At 44.8% G+C, this 18,535-nt stretch overlaps 2 protein-coding genes across 2 annotated transcripts; one reads left to right on the top strand and one right to left on the bottom strand.

Moving 5' to 3' along the window:
- Positions 1 to 3,565: 3,565 nt before the first annotated feature.
- On the bottom strand, positions 3,566 to 9,413 carry LOC129173276 (lens fiber membrane intrinsic protein-like). The gene is made up of 5 exons (XM_054764029.1): positions 9,247 to 9,413; positions 5,566 to 5,741; positions 5,342 to 5,491; positions 3,848 to 3,982; positions 3,566 to 3,775 (listed from the first exon to the last, which is right to left on the bottom strand). Exons 2-5 carry the CDS (start codon positions 5,738 to 5,740, stop codon positions 3,720 to 3,722), a joined length of 516 nt encoding a protein of 171 aa, XP_054620004.1. The 5' UTR covers position 5,741; positions 9,247 to 9,413; the 3' UTR covers positions 3,566 to 3,719.
- A 701-nt stretch (positions 9,414 to 10,114) lies between these two features.
- Positions 10,115 to 17,375, top strand: ubqln4 (ubiquilin 4). The gene is made up of 11 exons (XM_054764027.1): positions 10,115 to 10,304; positions 11,216 to 11,367; positions 13,282 to 13,433; positions 13,515 to 13,777; positions 13,870 to 14,028; positions 14,105 to 14,327; positions 14,523 to 14,662; positions 14,739 to 14,822; positions 14,939 to 15,054; positions 15,134 to 15,308; positions 15,389 to 17,375. The coding sequence occupies exons 1-11, from the start codon at positions 10,164 to 10,166 to the stop codon at positions 15,539 to 15,541; spliced, it is 1,758 nt and encodes a 585-aa protein (XP_054620002.1). The 5' UTR covers positions 10,115 to 10,163; the 3' UTR covers positions 15,542 to 17,375.
- Positions 17,376 to 18,535: the final 1,160 nt, after the last annotated feature.

Raw genomic sequence — 18,535 nt, 5'->3', positions numbered from 1 at the left:
GCTAACTGCTGGGGTTCCACAACAACAATGCCAAACACAAAGCAAAATGATACCGGCCCTGGAAATCCGGATTTAAAATAAAAAACAGGGCCAGTTCCAGAATTGGACAATATTCTTGGGAGCAAAAGTTAGATGTTAGCATAAGCCTGAAGCAGGAGGCGAGTGAGCTAGTGGAGCACACTACTAGGGGTGTAACAGTACGTGAATCTGTATCGAACTGTGCAACACACATGCGTACTGAACCCTGACCCCTCCCTGTATGGAACAATACGCAGTTTCACATTTATGTTATCAACTTCTGATGGCGCTGTGTGCTGAAAGCTCAGTGTATCTGCGATCAACTACTCTGGCTTAGGTAGCATTGTCAAGCACAGAGCCACTACCATGCCAAAAATGTTGAAAAATTAGAAAAATCCTGGCAACTGAAATAAAATTCTAATTAAAAAAGGCAAAGTCATTTATTTTTTGTATTAAAAAAAATTGAACCGTGACACAAACGTATCGAACTGAGCCAAATCGTGAATTTTGTACATCGTTGCACCCCTACATACTACTGCAAAAATAAAGTACGATTTTAAGTATCAGCTACCTGTACTATCGCACAGCGACACCATCTACGGAATAATCATGGGGATCCATAAACCTTGAGGAGGAAAAGGAAGCACTGAGTAAGGATACCAAAGCATTACGAGACGATATCAAGGTACTACAAGATGAGAATGCTGCCTTGTACGCTGCTCTTAAGGAGGCTAAAAACCCTTTGGGAGAAAAGAGAGCATTATGCAATGACATGAAGGTTCTACAGGATGATATCGAGGCTAATGCTGCCTTGCACACCACTCTTGAGGAAGAGACAAAGCAAAGGAAAATATCACTGAGCAATGAGAAATATAATGAGAAATGTAATTGATGAGATGTGATCCTCACAGGGCTCCGTAGTACATCCAGGTCAAAAGATAGGGGAGTCCAAAACAGAGGAGAAGCAGATGGAATGTTCCTTCAACAAAGCAACAGATTGCCATCTTCCTATCATCAAAGGAGGTGGATGTAAATATCAGCACCATCGATACTTGCATCCCGCTGTATGGCAGAAACAACAGCACCCCTGTCATCATCGGGAATTCAAAGCTGCACTGCTGCAACGGGTGGAAGAGGGCTGAAAGGTACAAACGTCCACATGAACGAGCATGTGACAAAACGCAACGCTGACATCGCCAAGAAAGCACGAGACTTGAGGAAGCAGAGAAAGATACAAAGCACTTTGGAGCACCAACGGCAAAATCTACAGCAAGAGTGCTTGTTGTCAGCAATATCAGCGATCTGGATACATATCGAAGATCATATCACCATGACAAAATCAAAAATAATCATCATCATAATAATAATTTGAATAACTGCTCTGATTGTATGGAAGAATAATGTAAGCGGTGAATTAGTGCATGTTGTGTACAGGAAGTGAACACGTGTTAGCTCTGCTTCTTCCACCTCCTTTTGGACATGTGGAATTGTGAATTGTAATACGAAGCATTAAATGTAAACCGCGGGCATGTTCAAAATAGATGAAACCATAAGAAAAAGCTTGTAAAACTTGTACTACTTTTAAAGCGCTTTTGTAAAGTATTACATGGCTCCAGACCAAAAGATCATCAGCTGGGTTAAATCTGTTTGCTTATTTTTCTATTCTGTTATATTTACCGACTTATATTTCACCAAAAGCCAGCAAAATATACTTTTACAGAGCTTTTGTAACATATTACATGACCTAACTCATGATGGCGTAGACAAATCAGAGACAGGTGCGCTCCCCAGCTCCCTCTAACCACAGTCAAGGTAATGCATTCATTCCACAACAGGAAACAGATATAACAAACTAAAAGCACCAAACAGTGGGCACGGTGTGGGCACAGGTTATGTCAGCGACAGAAGCTGATGAAGCGCCAAGATGTTGCGTAACAGGGAGGTCCAAACACCAGCAGGCCGCATAGGTGACCCTTGACCTCGCTGTCCTGCATTTGGCTGGACCACGCAGACGTCCATCTTTCCTCTGATGTTCACTTCTTTCAGGAGATATTCTTGCCTGTCTGAGTTAATTAAAAGCTGAAGACCGGAAGACTGCCCCCCACCCCCGCAGAGCATGTGCATGTGCAGAGGTCAGGATTTACATAATGGGCCTGGGAACATGAATGGACGGGAACGTCTCCGCATTCCTTCATATTTGTACAATCAAAGTTCATTTCACAGTTGCTCTTTCCCATTGACATCAAAATAGTCTGTTCCAGGGTCAAACCAAGACCACTGTATTGGCGTGACCATGAAAAACACACACAAACATCTAAGAAAAAGCAAAAAGCACATCAATCCTTTAAATGCTCGCTGATTCTAAAGTCTTTTAGGCCAAAACCTGAAAACACCCAAAAGTGGCCTATTCTTTGTGCAAAGTCATGCCTGCCACACAGTTATGACATTGTTCTAGAGGTGTTTGTGTGTGTGTGGGAGGGGGGGTCTTATCTCCTCACAGCAGCCACAAGTATGGAAAGTTGGATCAAGCGGTGTGTTCGCTGCTCCTGTTTACATTTCTCTCATTGTTTGTGTGTCAGCAAGCAGCCAAAGCATTCATTACGACAGCAGCAAGCAGCCCCCCTCCACCCCCACACAGACCTCCACTCCCAACCCCGATGATGATGACGAGGAAAAGGAGGATGTCGTTATTGAAGAACAATCGGTGGCTGCAGACCCCACCCAGGTGCCTCTCTCCCTTTTTTCCCTGCATTATTTCCATATGTGCCCCCCACCCGCGCAGATCATAGCACCAGCTGGAGGCAAATAGTTCCCGTCTGCTGTCTATATTGCATACATTCCTCCTCCTATATCAAACCTTTCCTGGGGGGCAAGGAGAGCGGGGCCGGGAGGGGGCTTTTCCAGAAAAACAGTGCTGTAATATAAAAATTAAATCGATATTTCTTAATAATAAATGGCCTGGAAATCTGCGACATGCTTCAAATTCTACATTGTCCGTTTCCGCCCTCTGGTGGTAGTTTTGTGCAGAACTGGTATATTTTTCTGGTAAGGGCTACGTGTTTCCCATATATTCATCTATTTGTCATATTTCTACCATGACTTTTCAGCACGGTCCTAGTACGTAAATTATTATTTCATTTTTATAGTACTTTTTTAATGGAAGAACTGCTAAAGTGCTTAGTGTCGACATGCTATTTGCATGAATGCCATGTGGCTATAGTTCATGTATTTACTATAATACTAATAAATATAATGCTAATAAAGTTGCCTGAGATGGGCCAATGCTCATTTTGAGTTGTTCAATGTGTGTATTATCAGATTTAGAGTTGAAAAAAGACTGTGGAAGTAGCCCACATACGTTCATGGTCTTTTGCTGCCCTCTTGTGACTATTTTGTGCATTGGTTAGACAGCTTAGTCTTAAGAGTAATCAGGATCATTTCTTTTGGATTATCAATGAAATGATTTGTGTTGATCCTTTCTTGTTAGTGTGGTAAATGAAAAATAATTTACAGTATTATAGTAGAGAAATAACATACAGTGCATGATTTCAAGTTTTATTGTTGACATGATCTACGATGTTGTATTCTCAGTTTGTGCATCCACGGCGTGACATGTTTCTAATGGTATGCAGACTCCAGTAGAAGCATGAAACCAGCTTTCGTGTCTTCTATTGTCCTTTCATGGAGTTGATTCGCTCCCTCTAGCGCGTCGTTCTCCTGCACTCGCACATTCTGTAGGCGCAGATGTAGAAAACACCTGCAAACAAAACCAAAAAAAACACCGCAACATTGAGGGTCTTTTTGGAGGGCTGCTGTGGTGCGTCCTCACCTGCAAAGAAGGTCATGAGCACGGCCACCCAGCCCAGGATGTAAGACCAGGAGAAGCGCCAGTCCCCAAAACGTCTGCCCAGGAAGTTGATCGTCACCGCCGTGTAGATGGACATTGCTAGCAGCACAAACAAGGCTGGAGAAGAACGTTAGCTGCTGCTCCTGCTGGTCCTACTTATTCCAAGAGTACTTTAGAGTAGTAAGTGTACAACATTTAACACTTTTTTATAATATTGTCCACTTCACATGATATACTGTCATAAAAACCTCCATATGTCCCAGTTTTTGAGGGAGGGGCTCAATCTCTGCTTCACAATATCACAGTACATGTTGGATTTCATCGTTCCCCTCAATGAACCGCAGCTCCCCCAGTGCACTCGCGCTGCCCCGGACCATGAAGCCACCACCAAGGGAATAACTCTTCAGACTATCAAAGTACATGTTGGAATGCATCTTTCCCTCAATGAACCCCAGCTCCGCAGTGTCGGCAGCACTCGTGCAGCCTTGGTACATGACACTGCCATGCATGACTGCAGGCAAGACGCAAATATCTCTCGACTCACTTGTGTTGGAATTCATGTTTCCCTCAATGAACCACAGTTCCCCCAGTGCCTGCAGCCCTCGTGCAGCCCCAGACCATGAAGCTACCACCACCAAGGGAGTGGCTCTTCAGAATAACACAGTACATGTTGGAATTCATGTGTCCCGCAATGAACTGCGGGTCCCCAGTGCCGGCAGTACTCGTGCAGCTCTGGTGCATGACGCTGCTACATCCATGCTTGGCTGTAGGCAAGACACAATTATCCCACTACTCAATTGTGTTGGAATTAATGTTCCATTTAACAAATCGCAGCTCCTACAGTGCCAGCAGCACTCGTGCAGCCCCAGTACATGACACTGCCATTCTTGACTGTAGGCAAGTCGCAATTATCGCACTCCTCTCTTGTGTTGGAATTCATGTTTCCCCCAATGAACCGCAGCTCTCCCATTGCCGAAAGCACTCGTGCAGCCCCAGACCATGACGCTACCACACAAAGGGAGCAGCTCTTCAGAACAAAATCGCAGCTCCCACAGTGCCGGCAGCACTCGTGCAGCCCCAGTACATGACACTGCCATTCTTGACTGTAGGCAAGTCGCAATTATCGCACTCCTCTCTTGTGTTGGAATTCATCTTTCCCCCAATGAACCGCAGCTCTCCCATTGCCGAAAGCACTCGTGCAGCCCCAGACCATGACGCTACCACACAAAGGGAGCAGCTCTTCAGAACATCACAGTACATGTTGGAATTTATTTTTCCCACTATGAACCGCAGCTCCCCAGTGCTGGCAGCACTCGTGCACCAAGACACAATAATCTTGCTACTCACTTGTGTTGCCAGATATTTAGACAATAATAGATGTGTGTGTTCACAATAAATCCATACTGCTATGCAAGATGTACACTGACTACTCTAAAGTGTATACTGCAGGTGTGGAAGTGGGTGCACGGGACTCACTGGAGATGAAAAAGAGGATTCCTGCAGCAAAGGAGCGATTGAATCTTCCAAAGGAGGAGAAGTGAGAAAAGGACATGAGGCCGGCGATGACGCCTGCAAAGCACGCCATGCCAGACAGGATCATGAAGGCCTTGGTGGCGGTCCAGTAAGCTGCAACGATACCGACGATACCACAGCATCACAATACGGCACCATACGTGAGTGCACACCTGGGAGCGTCTCACCTATGTTGTCCGTCTGCATGTAGCACTTGTTGGACACGCAGTACCTCCACAGGCCCTGGTGGGCGTAGTTGCTGGACACGCGGTACTGCATCCAGTAGTCGGTGGCGGTGGAGACCACGAGCAGGATGTTGCCCACGATGGCGCAGAAGAAGCCCCCTCCCATGAAGCTGTACATCCTGAAACACGACGACATGTACGGAAACAGCAGCTGTAATGCTTATCTACGCAGACGAGCTGGAAATAACAGAATTACAGCACATTCAAATGAAAATATAACATCAAATATACACTCACAGGCCACTTCATTAGGTACACCTGCACAATCCCAAGCAGAGTTGCCTTTGCCCTTATTATAGTCATAATAATAATAATAATAATAATAATAATATCATAAAAAAAAACATAATGTTCAGCATTAATATCAATTACTAGATTTTTATTATGAAATATTACTTAGTTATTTTATAGTTTCACTGATGCTAATAATAAGAATACAAATATTAATAAAAATATCAATAATGTTCAGCTTTAATATAAATTATTATATTGTTTTTATTATAAAATACGAATAAAATACGTTTTTATTTCATATTTCTATATTTCTATAAATCTGGTTCTTGGGACATGGAATGTCACTTCTCTGGTGGGGAAGGAGCCCGAACTTGTGAGAGAGGTTCAGACATTCCGACTAGATATAGTTGGACTCACCTCGACCCACAGTTTGGGTTCTGGAACCAACTTCCTCGAGAGGGGCTGTTCTACTCTGGAGCTGCTGCAGGGGAGAGGCGGCGAGCTGGTGTGGGCTTATTAATAGCCCCTCGGCTCAGTGCCTCTGTGTTGGAGTCATCCCCGGTGAACGAGAGGGTCATTTCCCTACGCCTTCGGTGGTCCTGACTGGTGTTTGTGCGTACGCACCAAATGGCAGTTCAGAGTACCCAGCCTTCTTGGAGTCCATCAGAGGGGTGCTGGAGAGCACCTCAGCTGGTGACTCGGTAGTTCTACTGGGAGACTTCGACGCCCATGTGGGCAATGACAGTGTGACCTGGAGGGGCGTGATTGGGAGGAATGGCCTGAATTCCTCAAGGCTCTGGATGTTGAGGGACTGTCTTGGCTGACACGTCTCTTCAACATTGCGTGGAAGTCGGGAGCAGTACCTCTGGATTGGCAGACTGGGGTGGTGGTCCCCTTTTCAAGAAGGGTGACCGGAGGATGTGTGCTAATTATAGGGGGATCACACTCCTCTGCCTCCCTGGGAAAGTCTATTCCAGGGTGCTGGAGAGAAGGGTACGGACATTAGTCGAACCTCAGCTTCAGGCGGTGCAGTGTGGTTTTTGTCCTGGTCCCGGAAGACTGGAACAGGTATACACCCTTGCAAGGATACTGGCAGGTACGTGGGAGTTTACCCAACCAGTCTACATGTGCTTTGTAGCCTAGGAAAAGGCATTTGACCGTGTCCCTCACGGTCGTCCTCACAGGTTCCTGTACAACCGGAGCAGGAGCCTGGTTTGCATTGTCAGCAGTAAGTCGAGCCCGTAAGTCCTGGTGAACCTTTGCCTCTGCTAAGGCTGCCCTTTGTCACCAATTCTGTTGATCATTTTCATGGATAAAATTTCCAGTTCAGGGGCCTTAGACTCTCGTCACTGCTATTTGCAGACGATGTGGTCCTGATGGCCTCATCTGGCGGTTTGCACTGTGAAGAGTGCAGAGTGTGAAGCGTCTGGGATGAGACTCAGCACCTCCAAATCCGAGGCCCTGGTTCTCAGTCGGAAAAGGGTGGATTGTACCCTCCGGGTTGGGAATGAGGTCCTCCCCAGGTGGAGTAGTATCTTGGGGTCTTGTTCACGAGTGAGGGAAGCGTGAGGTCGACAGGCGGGTTGATGCAGCGTCTGCAGTAATGCGGTCGCCGTACCGGATCGTCGTGGTGAAGAGAGAGCTGAGCCGGAAGGCAAAGCTCTCAATTTTCCGATCGAGCTATGTTCCCACCCTCACCTATGGTCATCAGCTTCGGGTCGTAATCGAAAGAATGAGAGAGCGGATACAAGCGGCTGAAATGAGTTTCCTCCGTTGGGTGGCTGGACTCACCCTAAGAGATAAGGTGAGCAGCTCAGTCATCCGGGAGGAGCTCAGAGTACGTGCATAGACGGGAGAAGACCCAGGGGCAGACATAGGACACGCTGGAGGGAATATGTCTCACAGATGGCCTGGGAACGCCTTGGTGTCCTCGCGGTGGAAATGGAACAGGTGGCTAGGGGAGGTGGCTAGGCTTCCCTACTAGGACTACTTCCCCCGCGACCCGGACCCGAATAAGCGGAAGAAAATGGACGAATGGACGGATGGATGGATGGATGGATGGATGGATGGATGGATGGATGGATGGATGGATGGACGGATGGATGGACGGATGGATGGATGGATGGATAGACAGACGGACGGACGGATGGACGGAAGGATGAATGGATGGATGGATGTAATGTTCACCACTAATATCAATTATTATGTTGTTTTTATTATAAAATACGATTTAGTTATGTTTACACATCTTTATATAACACAAATATCAAGTATTTATGTTTACAAATATTTATAAAATACAAATACAGAACAAATATTGATAATAAATAAAATAATAGCAAATTAACTTATAATGTTTGCCTTTAATATCAATTATTATATAGTTTTTATTGCTAAATATTATTAATTTATGTGTTTATTTTTACACAGATTACAATACAAATAGAAAAAATAATAATAATAGTAACAGTAATAAACAATAATAATACTCAGATTTAATAGCAACTATTATATTTTTTTATTATAAAATAAACAAAATCAATAAAAATACAATAATAATAAAAAAAGGAATGTTCAGTTATTACCGATTTTTAATAATAATTGTATTTTTATATTTACACAAATAATAATGGTTGTACAAGTATATTTAAAAATAAAATAATGATACATAAAATAATATAATAAAATAATGTCCACCATTAATATCAATTATTTTATTGTTTTTATTAAAAAACTGTATTTATTTATTTATGTTTACACATATTTATATAATAATACACATATTAATAATACATATAATAATATTAATAATAAATAAAGTAAAAATGCTTGCCTTTAATATCAATTATGAGATTGTTTTTTATTGCTAGATATTAGTAATTTATGTGTTTATTTTTACACAGATTACAATAATACAAATATCAATAAAAAAATGAAATGATAATAATGATACTATTTAATAGTTATCATCATATTGTTTTATTATAAAACAAAATTTAAAAAATATATAATTTACATGCATTACATTGCAAAAAGGGGCAACATTGTAGCAACAGCGCTTGATGCTGTATCTTGTATATCCCTGAAAACTACAACCACAATTAATCAACAAATTCTTAAATACATACCAACAAAAGTAAGCATCATTGTCTTAGTTATGGCAGAACAATTTTAACATCAGACTGAACAAGTGTACCTAATCCAGTGTTTCCCGAGTGTATAGTTTCCCCTATCAAAGTCATTTTTGCAACTTTGTATTCATTTCATTGACCACTTTGTTCGTAGGAATGTCACAAAACAGAAAAATGTTTCAATTTATATGACCTTCTCAGGCCAGGTGATTCTTTGACTAAAATAAATGCAACATATATGATAAAAGTCATCACTTACTTTGGTTCTCGTGGCTCCCACAGGACAGACACCAGCAGAGGTGATGTGCCACAACCCCAAAACGTGTGGCCTGTTTTTTTTTTTCTGTTGATGGCAGCAGAATCTTTTGCCAGTGTCTGCCAGTGGATGCGCTAGAAAGACACACACATCGCTGCATGGGTGTGGGATTTGCAGGGCCTTCCAAAAAGGGGGGCCATGGGTGTTGTTTGGGAGGGAGGTCTTGTTTGTTTATAAATGGTGTGCTCTGGAACAGGACAGGCGGCATGCAACATGCTGAGACACACACTTCTCTTTCAGCAATGTCCCGCTGTGTGTGTGTGTGTCGACACAGACTGTTGGGTGATGCAAGAGATGCTTGTCTTTGCATCTCCAACCACCAGCCATCCATGTTCTATCCCACTTTTCCTCATTAGGGAGAGCAGGAGCCTATCCCAGCTGGCTTTAGAGTGAGAGTACAACCTAGACTGGTTGCTGGCCAATCGCAGGACACATACATACAAACAAACATTCACATTCACATCTATGGACGAGGCCACCGTGCGGCCTCCAACCGCTATATTGTTGGAAAAACACTCCACGTTCATTCTCAACAGCTCAATTCCATTTATTTAACAACAGAAGTGAATCAAATACGCAACACATTCAGAGTCACTCTAAAATGCATGTTTTCACTTTCAATGCATTCCATTTAATATCAATATTAATGTAAGCTCTGAAAAAATTAGGAATAATGTGCATCTTCTTTTGAATGACTTCAAATGATGCAAAGGCAAATACATAAACCTATATGAACGAAACATTTTCACCCCAACTCTGCCTTTTAGTCTGAAATCCCACGCGTCCGCCTGGCAAGAGTTGACCCCGCGGTAACCCGGAAGCTGACGCTAGTCGCGAGCTGTTCCATCGGTGGAGTAAAGATGGCTGACCAAAGCGCCGCAGATCCTGGTAATAACAACAATAAACTCGACGCCGCGGAGGGAACCATCATTAAGGTCACGGTCAAGACCCCCAAGGACAAAGAAGAAATCGCCATCGCTGAGGATTCGTCCGTCACGCAGGTTGGTGTGTTTTTTTGGCGGGCGGCGGGGGGGAGAGCAGTCCGGCGCGGAGCGTCATGCCCCTACCTACAACTTCAACTAGCGAGCTAGCTAGCTGGCCGCGTTAGCATCTGACGCGGCAAAGTGTGAGACTGTGGAATCGATGTGCTTTACTGTAACGTGACTATAACCGGTCGCGTTGGTAAACATTTGGCGTTATTAACGACGTTTTTACAAAAGAGAGGTACACAGTCGCGTTTGCGCGTGTGTAGTGGCTAGCCGGTTAGCCACTTGGCTAAGCAGGCTAGCTGAACGTTAGCTCGGCGTGTCGTCAATGAAGTGTCAGCTGACTCTGTCGATTGCAACAACCATCAGAGCCACCCCCCATGAGTATCTTTGGACGGGTCGCGTGGCCAGATGTTGCCATTTCCTTCCCGCGATGGCGTCTTAAGAGTCCATGCTCACGTCTGCTTTCAGTCTAGAACATTCTCACTGTCACCACTGAGTCATTCTGCGTCCAAGGGAATACTCTGCCCCGCAGCGCCCGTTGGCTTGGCGACGTCTTTCTATCACACGCCCACGCTTAATTCAATACATTACTTAAATACCGGTGCTACCGGTAACCTTATTAGTATTGAAACGTGTGCTTATAAGCACACACAGAATCATATCAAAATAATGCTGGGATTTAAATCCCCTTATAGGACATCGTCATACATGACCGCACGTTGAATGGCTGCAGAAAACAAATACTGGACTCACAATGCAAAATGCAAAATAATACAGCTAATAATGTACTTGTTATGTACATGATGGTAAAAATTAAATCTAGGCCTGACAGAAACAGTTCTCCGGAGGTATTATCTGCAGCAATGTTTTTATTGTATTTCTATTTGCCATCATTTAAACCTTTTACTCTTGCTTTCCCTTAGTTTAAGGAAGAAATCTCCAGGCGGTTCAAAGCCAAACAGGACCAGCTGGTTCTGATCTTCGCCGGCAAGATCCTGAAGGACGGCGACAGCCTCAGCCAGCACGGCATCAAGGATGGCCTGACGGTTCACCTGGTCATAAAGACGGCGCAAAAGTAAGGGCACGCAGACGTGGAAACACAGCGGACAACAAGTCTTTTTTTGAAAAACAGAATCTAGAGGAGTTTCTAAATTGCCAACGCTGATTCCTCCTGCCACATCTTCCTATTCTCTGGCAGACCTGGTGTGTTAAGAAGTACAGTTACCGTGCCATCTATTGTACAGAGTTGGAATGACACGCTCCATTCACAGACAGTCCCATTATAATGTGTTGAATGAGTGAGTGCCAACAGGTAGCGCCAAATCTATTTGCGGCTGCATGTGTGCTTGTAACAGTGCTCTCTCAACATAGGCCAAAAAAATGGCGCTACCTGTTTGCCCTCATAACACATAATGCACCTGGGATAGGTGTTGCCAGCTTCGCTTTGTTGCTACACTCTTGCTCCAAATGTTATGAGCAGTTGAAAAATGTCAAGAATGTACATTTTCCACTGTTGGATCTTAAGGAGGTTCTGAGTAGAGCTTCAGAACACGAAAAGAAGAAATGGGAGTGAGACAAAAAATGTTTTGAGTAAGCAATTCATTGCAAAGAAGCATTCAAGTGAAATAAGCTGTTACTCAGCTGACCAAAAGTTTAAGAGCACAGCCTTTAAACGGCAAAATTTTGGCAAAAATGTGGATTGAATGTGATTTAGTGTCAGGTATTCACACTGTCATGATGGCAAAGGCAAAAAAGCTTCCTCTCTTTGAATGCGGTGGGATTGTTGATTGCTGCTGCGGCTGGACACAGTAAGACACTTGTTCAAACACCCTGAGGCTCGTGGAACAGAAAAGTGAAGTGGTCGTCCCGAAAAATTGTCACCAGCCCTGAGCCGCAGGATCCCATTGGCTGTCCGTCAAGACACGGGACCATCCACAGCCCAAATGAGGGTTGTTACTGGTGCCGAGTGCAGCCCAATAACCATCTGATGCCATCTGCCAGAGAAGGCTTTTAAGAAGAAAAAAACATCTTCAAAGGTCTCGTCTCCTTCGACACCACAAAATTGGAATTTGCAGCAGAGCACCAAACATGGGACATTAAAGGGCGGACGAAAGTTTTATTCACCCTTGACGGTCCTGATGGCTTCAGGTGTTATTGGCATGACAAGTAGATCCCACCTGTGTTTTCCACACGGCACAGTGGAGAGGGTGCCATCATGATCCTTCAATGGAACAATGGAGCTTCAGGTTGTGCAGTGGCGTCAAACGGCAGATGGCTACGTGGAGATGTTGCAGGGGGCATCCCTCATGACTGAAGGCCCTCGTCTGTGTGGTAATGACTGACTTTTTCAACAGGACAACGCTGCACTTCACAAAGCACTTCTTCCAGAGGAGTAAGCTCAATCTTTTGTACCATCCTGCGTGTTCCTCTCATCTAAATCCAATGGAGAACATTTGGGGATGGATGGCAAGGGACGTTTACCAAAATCAGTTCCAGACAGTGGATGCCATCTACACCACCTGGAGCAACATTCCCACTAGCCTCCTGGAAACACTGGCATCAAGCATGCCCAAACCCATTTTTCAGCTTATTAACAAGAATGGCTACTCAAAAAGCTGCTCATTACTCACTCCTTTTTTCAACATTTTATTTGTATTTACTACTAATCTACTACTCAGATCTACTACTCCAACAGTGTAAAATGTACATTGTTCAACTGGTCTTAACATTTTGATCGGGAGTCTATATTTAGCAAGTATTCAGACTGCTCTAGAGATGCTTTTACAAAAAAGCGACTAGCAACAAATCTAGTGAAGTGACTTAACATATTTGGTTTGGTTTTCATGTGTTTTACTCACTTATGTCATGGCCAATTATGCAAATTCTATGTTTACGTCATTACATTACCCCTCCCAACCCCAGTATGCCCAGTGGCATACATTATTTGATGACGGCATGGGGTTAATTTTTGTTTTCTTCCTGCGTGCAGAGCATCAGATGGAGGCAGCACGTCAGCCTCCGGCTCATCCTCCACCCAGACAGGAGGTACCAGCACCTCCAGTCCAGGAAACACCCCGCCCTCCACAGCCGGGTCCACCCCCGGCTCAGCCCCACCTCCCACACAGACGCCCAACCTTCTGAGTGAGTCCGTTGTGTATATGGTTTGTGCCACTCACCTGAAATGTGTGTGTATATAACCTTCATCCATCTGCTCCCGGCCAGGCGGCTTCGGCGACCTGTCCAACCTTGCCGGCCTGGGCATGGGCTCGGCCAACTTTATGGAGCTGCAGCAGCAGATGCAGCGGCAGCTCATGTCCAACCCGGAAATGCTCTCGCAGATCATGGAAAACCCGCTGGTGCAGAGCATGATGTCCAACCCGGACCTCATGAGGCAGATGATCATGGCCAACCCTCAGATGCAGCAGCTGATGGAGCGCAACCCAGAAATCTCGCACATGCTCAACAACCCAGAGCTCATGCGACAGGTAGAGCCATTAAAAGCCTCATGGAGAGACTTACTCCTCTCTCCTCTCTGTTTGTTCTTGCTCTCATGTGGCTCCTCTGTCTTCACCTCCAGACCATGGAGCTCGCCCGCAACCCAGCCATGATGCAGGAAATGATGCGCAACCAGGACCGTGCGCTCAGCAACTTAGAGAGCATCCCAGGGGGCTACAACGCCTTACGCAGGATGTACACAGACATCCAGGAGCCCATGTTCAGTGCTGCCAGAGAGCAGGTCAGCACACTTGTTAAACAAAAAACATTTACCCCCTCTCTTTGTCTTCTAATGTCATCATTTCATGTCCCTCCAGTTTGGCAACAACCCCTTCTCAGCTCTCAGCGGCGGCTCAGAGTCGGGCGCCCAGCCATCACGGACTGAGAACCGGGAACCCCTGCCCAATCCCTGGGGTCCGCCCAATTCCTCGAACCCCTCGGAGAGCGGAGGGGGCACACCGGGAAGCACGAGCACCTCTGGGGGCACCAACCCCACCGTGTCCAACCCTCTGGGCGTCAACCCTGGCAGTCTTGGAAACGGTAAGACGGAAATTAGAAATATTTCACCCTTTATTTTCACATTTATTAGTGACTTTAGACGTGAAATAAGACAACGTGCTCAGTGTATTGCAGTGTTTCCCACAGGACTGCAATCTATCTGTGGTGCTGCGTTGTTGTGGGCCACCACAAATAAATGAACGTTTGGGAAACACTAACTCTGTGTTGTTTTTGCAGGAATGTTCAACAGTCCGGGCATGCAGAGCCTCCTGCAGCAGATCTCAGAAAACCCTCAGTTGATGCAGAACATGTTGTCTGCTCCCTACATGCGCAGCATGATGCAGTCACTCGCCCAGAACCCCGAGCTGGCCTCCCAGGTGGGCCCAGTTTGAACCTTTCACACCAATGTCACACTCATTTTAAACTCTTTTTTTTGTCTCTCTCTTCTTCCAGGTTATGACAAATAACCCCTTGTTTGCTGGAAACCCACAGCTGCAGGAACAGTTCCGAGCTCAGCTGCCCATTTTTCTGCAGCAGGTAAGTGTGTGCATGTGATAAATTGAATATCGCATTAAAGCTTCACTTGTTGGAAAGAAGATGGGTAGAATTAGGCTCATTTGGATCGGTTAGTGATTTGGTTTGTCTGTTTGCAGATGCAAAACCCAGAGGCGCTGTCAGTCATGTCCAACCCCCGGGCCATGCAGGCTCTCATGCAGATCCAACAAGGCCTCCAGACGCTGCAAACTGAAGCACCGGGCCTCATGCCCAGGTCAGCCCACCCCCCCAAAAAAAATCAAACAAAGCAAAAGCAGTATTTTTATGACTTCATTTGACATCTTTTGCCCCAGTCTGATGTCCGGTGGTATTCCCGGCATCCCCACAGGGGGCAGCGTGCCCCCAGAGACCCCTGCGTCCCCGCCCAGCAGCACGGCCACGCCGCCAAACGCCGCTCAGCAGCAGCTGATGCAACAGATGCTCCAAATGTTTGCTGGAGCGGGCGCAGGAGGAGGAGGCGGTGTAGCGGTACAATCCTCGCAAAGAAAGACGCCTCTTTATTTGAACGTCTTCTTTTAGAACGTGACAATCATCTCTCCTGCCTGCAGAACCAGACCCCAGAGGTGCGCTTCCAGTCCCAGCTGGACCAGCTGAACGCCATGGGCTTCATCAACCGCGAGGCCAACCTGCAGGCCCTCATTGCCACAGGAGGAGACATCAACGCCGCCATCGAGAGACTGTTGGGCTCCCAGCCCTCGTAAAGACACACACACACACTGGCGCCCTGACACATACATACACACTCACACACACTCATACAAAAACACCATGCCGCAAAAATAACTTTACAAAGACACTTGGGAAAGACAAACACACCTCCATTTTGCTTTTCTTCTGACCCCCTTCTGCCCCTTGCAATATTCCCCCCCGCTTTTTTTTTTTTGTGTGTGTTGGCGTCATCCACTCAACCGCTCTGCATCTTGGGGAGTGGTCCAGACACAGGGACACGCATTCAAACGTTTCCCACGTTTGTTGTCGTCTTCTTTGTGTCAAAGCTGCGTCAGCGTTCAGCAGGAGGACTTTTGCTAGCATTTATCCAGCAGCATGAAGGTCTTGTTTGTCCATACAACCCCCCACCCCCTTGTTCTTTCAGCGCCTCCAAATAACGGCTAAGTGCTTTAGTGATGACGCCCCCCACCCCCACACGTGTTAGTCATTCCAGGTGAAAGCGCCCGCTCATGGGCGTGCAGTGTCTTTGTATGTCTGAGGCACCGCTGCTGTGCCTTGTGTCCCCCCCACCCCCACTTCCTGTCCTGAAACCACAACGTCTACACGATTCAATGCGAGACCTCCGTGGGTGTGGGTGGGAGGGCTGGGGGCTCCTGAGTTAAATCCACGCATCCGCACGCCGGGCTTTAAACTTTAATCGGAGCAGCTCGGATGCAGAGGGCGCCGTCACGAATATGAATGAAGCAAACAAGCTCATCTTTCATTTTAATCTGATGATTTACTTCTTTCTTTTATTCACTTCTTTTTTTTGAGGTGTCTCGCATTTAAATTAAAATGACGAAAATCAGTTAAATGGAAAAGGCTTTACAAACATTCTAAAAGAAATCTAGCGCTAGGTCGTCTGATATCTTTTTGGGTTTTTTTTTTTCCTTCTGAAAAATTTCAGCAATGTAGTTGTAACCATGGCAACTGCTTCTACAGCTTTGTTTGTTTGTTGACCTCAGCTCCAAAAAAAACAAACAGAAATCCATCTCTCAATTGAACATGTTGGAACTAACTTTTAACAGTACTGTACTAAAAATGAGAATAAAAGCTGGTCAAAACTGTCTACGCTCTCATTGAAGCTTCTTTTTATCCCAACCAAAAATGAAATAGTTATACAGTCATCCCTTGCAATATCGCGGTTCGATTATCGCTTCATCGCCATATCACAGTTTTTCAGAAATGAAGTGGTAAATGATGGCTGTTTGGTGGTAGACTATGGTCTGTTATTAGCCAAAACATATTGAAATACAAGTCATATTTAGTATTCTGCCCTGCCTCTTGCCCAAACTCACCTGGGATAGCCTCTAGCCTACCCCCGCAACGCTAGTGAGGACAAGCGGCATAGAACATGGATAGATGGATGGATGTAGTATTCTGGTCACTAGCCGGCGGTGATGACATAAAACATTGATGACATTACCTTACATTACATTACCTTAATACTGCATGAAGTCATCCATGGCAAGTCTGACATGATAGAGTGGGGAAAAAAAAGTTCTCCCATTCTGTTTGGAAGTGGTAAGTTTATGGCTTCTTAAAGGAAGACTGCACTTTTTTTTGGAATTTTGCCCATCATCCACAATTCTTATGTGAGACATAAGAACACTTGTCTTGCTCTTTTCCAAACTTTCCCAAACTCAGAAATAAAAACACAGCAGCAGTGGTAGTCTAACCTTTTGGTAATGTCTGAGGCGTTGTGAGGGCGGCGCTGACGCGCTTCGGGCGAGTCTGTGGTGAAACTAGTAGCTAACTGGTGTGTTATGGCTAAGTGTCAATACACCAGTAATGTAGTTAGATCGGCGTAACAATGTTAATAATGACAATGTTGCTGTAGCTTGGTTAATATGCACGTCATTTGTAAGTGGAGCATTGTTGGTGCTTGGTGGACTTTTTCAGATGAATTTATACGTGCAGTAATGAGCTGGCTCTTTATCTGTTTTTGTATCTTTAAAATGCACAGAAAAGAAAGACGTGTTCATGTCTTGCATAAGGATTGTGGATGATGGGCAAAATAAAAAAAAAAGTGCAGTTTTCCTTTTAAGTTTAGAAGAAATACATTTGATGTTACGTCGTGAGCTGGCCTAGTTAGCGGCCATCTCGAGTCCCTTAAGCATAAGAGTTGCAAAGTGGTGTAAACAAAGAATAATAGGTGTGTAAAGATGACTATAGGGGTGTTATTTCATGTCTACAGGGCTCTAATTAAAAAAAAAAAAAACATATTGCGAAAGTAATAAAGTTTTTCTCTGCTCTAACCACGAAAATATTGAATTTATTAACATTGAATTCTATATAGGGCCGCACGGTGGTCTAGTGGTTAGCATGTTGGCCAACACAGGAACAGCCTGGAGATCGGGAAGACCTGGGTTCGATTCTCCCTTGGGCATTTCTGTGTGGAGTTTGCATGTTCTCCCCGTGTGCACGTGGGTTTTCTCCGGGTACTCGGGCTTCCTCCCACATTCCCCAAAACATGCAGGTTGGGTTAAATGGTGACTCTAAATTGTCCATAGGTATGAATGTGAGTGTGAATGGTTGTTTGTCTATATGTGACTTACATTTGGCAAACAGGTGCAACCAAATGTATTAGTGATGGGTCGCCACAGATAAATGAATGTGTGGGAAACACTATACTCAGATCTGCTTATGGAAGAATATTTCTAATACTGCAGTGACAAAAGGGAATTTGCCAAAACATTAGGTATGCTTGTGCAATACAATAAAAGAATATATAATAATATAATAGACATATACTTATTATAATACACAAGCACTCTGTAACACACTGCCTGCAGAGCAGATGTGGCACCTGTAAATCTTTACAAAGTAAAATCTTAACTTTTTAAACATTACTTCATACAATATTTTCACGAAAATATAACTTGTGTAGATTAAAATACATGCAGTATTGCTATTTTAATTTAGTACAATTTGTTTTGTGTATTTTGACCAAAACTTCACTCTACTAGCAGTCAGGTACTCTCTGC

Source organism: Dunckerocampus dactyliophorus, chromosome 20, assembly GCF_027744805.1.
Source record: "Dunckerocampus dactyliophorus isolate RoL2022-P2 chromosome 20, RoL_Ddac_1.1, whole genome shotgun sequence".
Taxonomy (NCBI): Eukaryota; Metazoa; Chordata; class Actinopteri; order Syngnathiformes; family Syngnathidae; genus Dunckerocampus; species Dunckerocampus dactyliophorus.
Note: the sequence above shows the minus strand (reverse complement) of the source record. Positions and strands in the feature narration are given on the sequence as shown.

Bases quoted from the DNA above. Each gene is read 5' to 3' on its own strand.
- ubqln4 (XM_054764027.1), top strand. From the start codon at position 10,164: ATGGCTGACCAAAGCGCCGCAGATCCTGGTAATAACAACAATAAACTC. The intron at 11,368-13,281 runs GTAAGGGCACGC...TCCTGCGTGCAG, and splicing joins GTCATAAAGACGGCGCAAAA to AGCATCAGATGGAGGCAGCA. The intron at 15,309-15,388 runs GTACAATCCTCG...TCCTGCCTGCAG, and splicing joins GAGGAGGAGGCGGTGTAGCG to AACCAGACCCCAGAGGTGCG.
- LOC129173276 (XM_054764029.1), bottom strand. From the start codon at position 5,740: ATGTACAGCTTCATGGGAGGGGGCTTCTTCTGCGCCATCGTGGGCAAC. The intron at 3,983-5,341 runs GTGAGTCCCGTG...GTTCTTCTCCAG, and splicing joins AATCCTCTTTTTCATCTCCA to CCTTGTTTGTGCTGCTAGCA. The intron at 3,776-3,847 runs GTGAGGACGCAC...TTTTGTTTGCAG, and splicing joins GCTCATGACCTTCTTTGCAG to GTGTTTTCTACATCTGCGCC.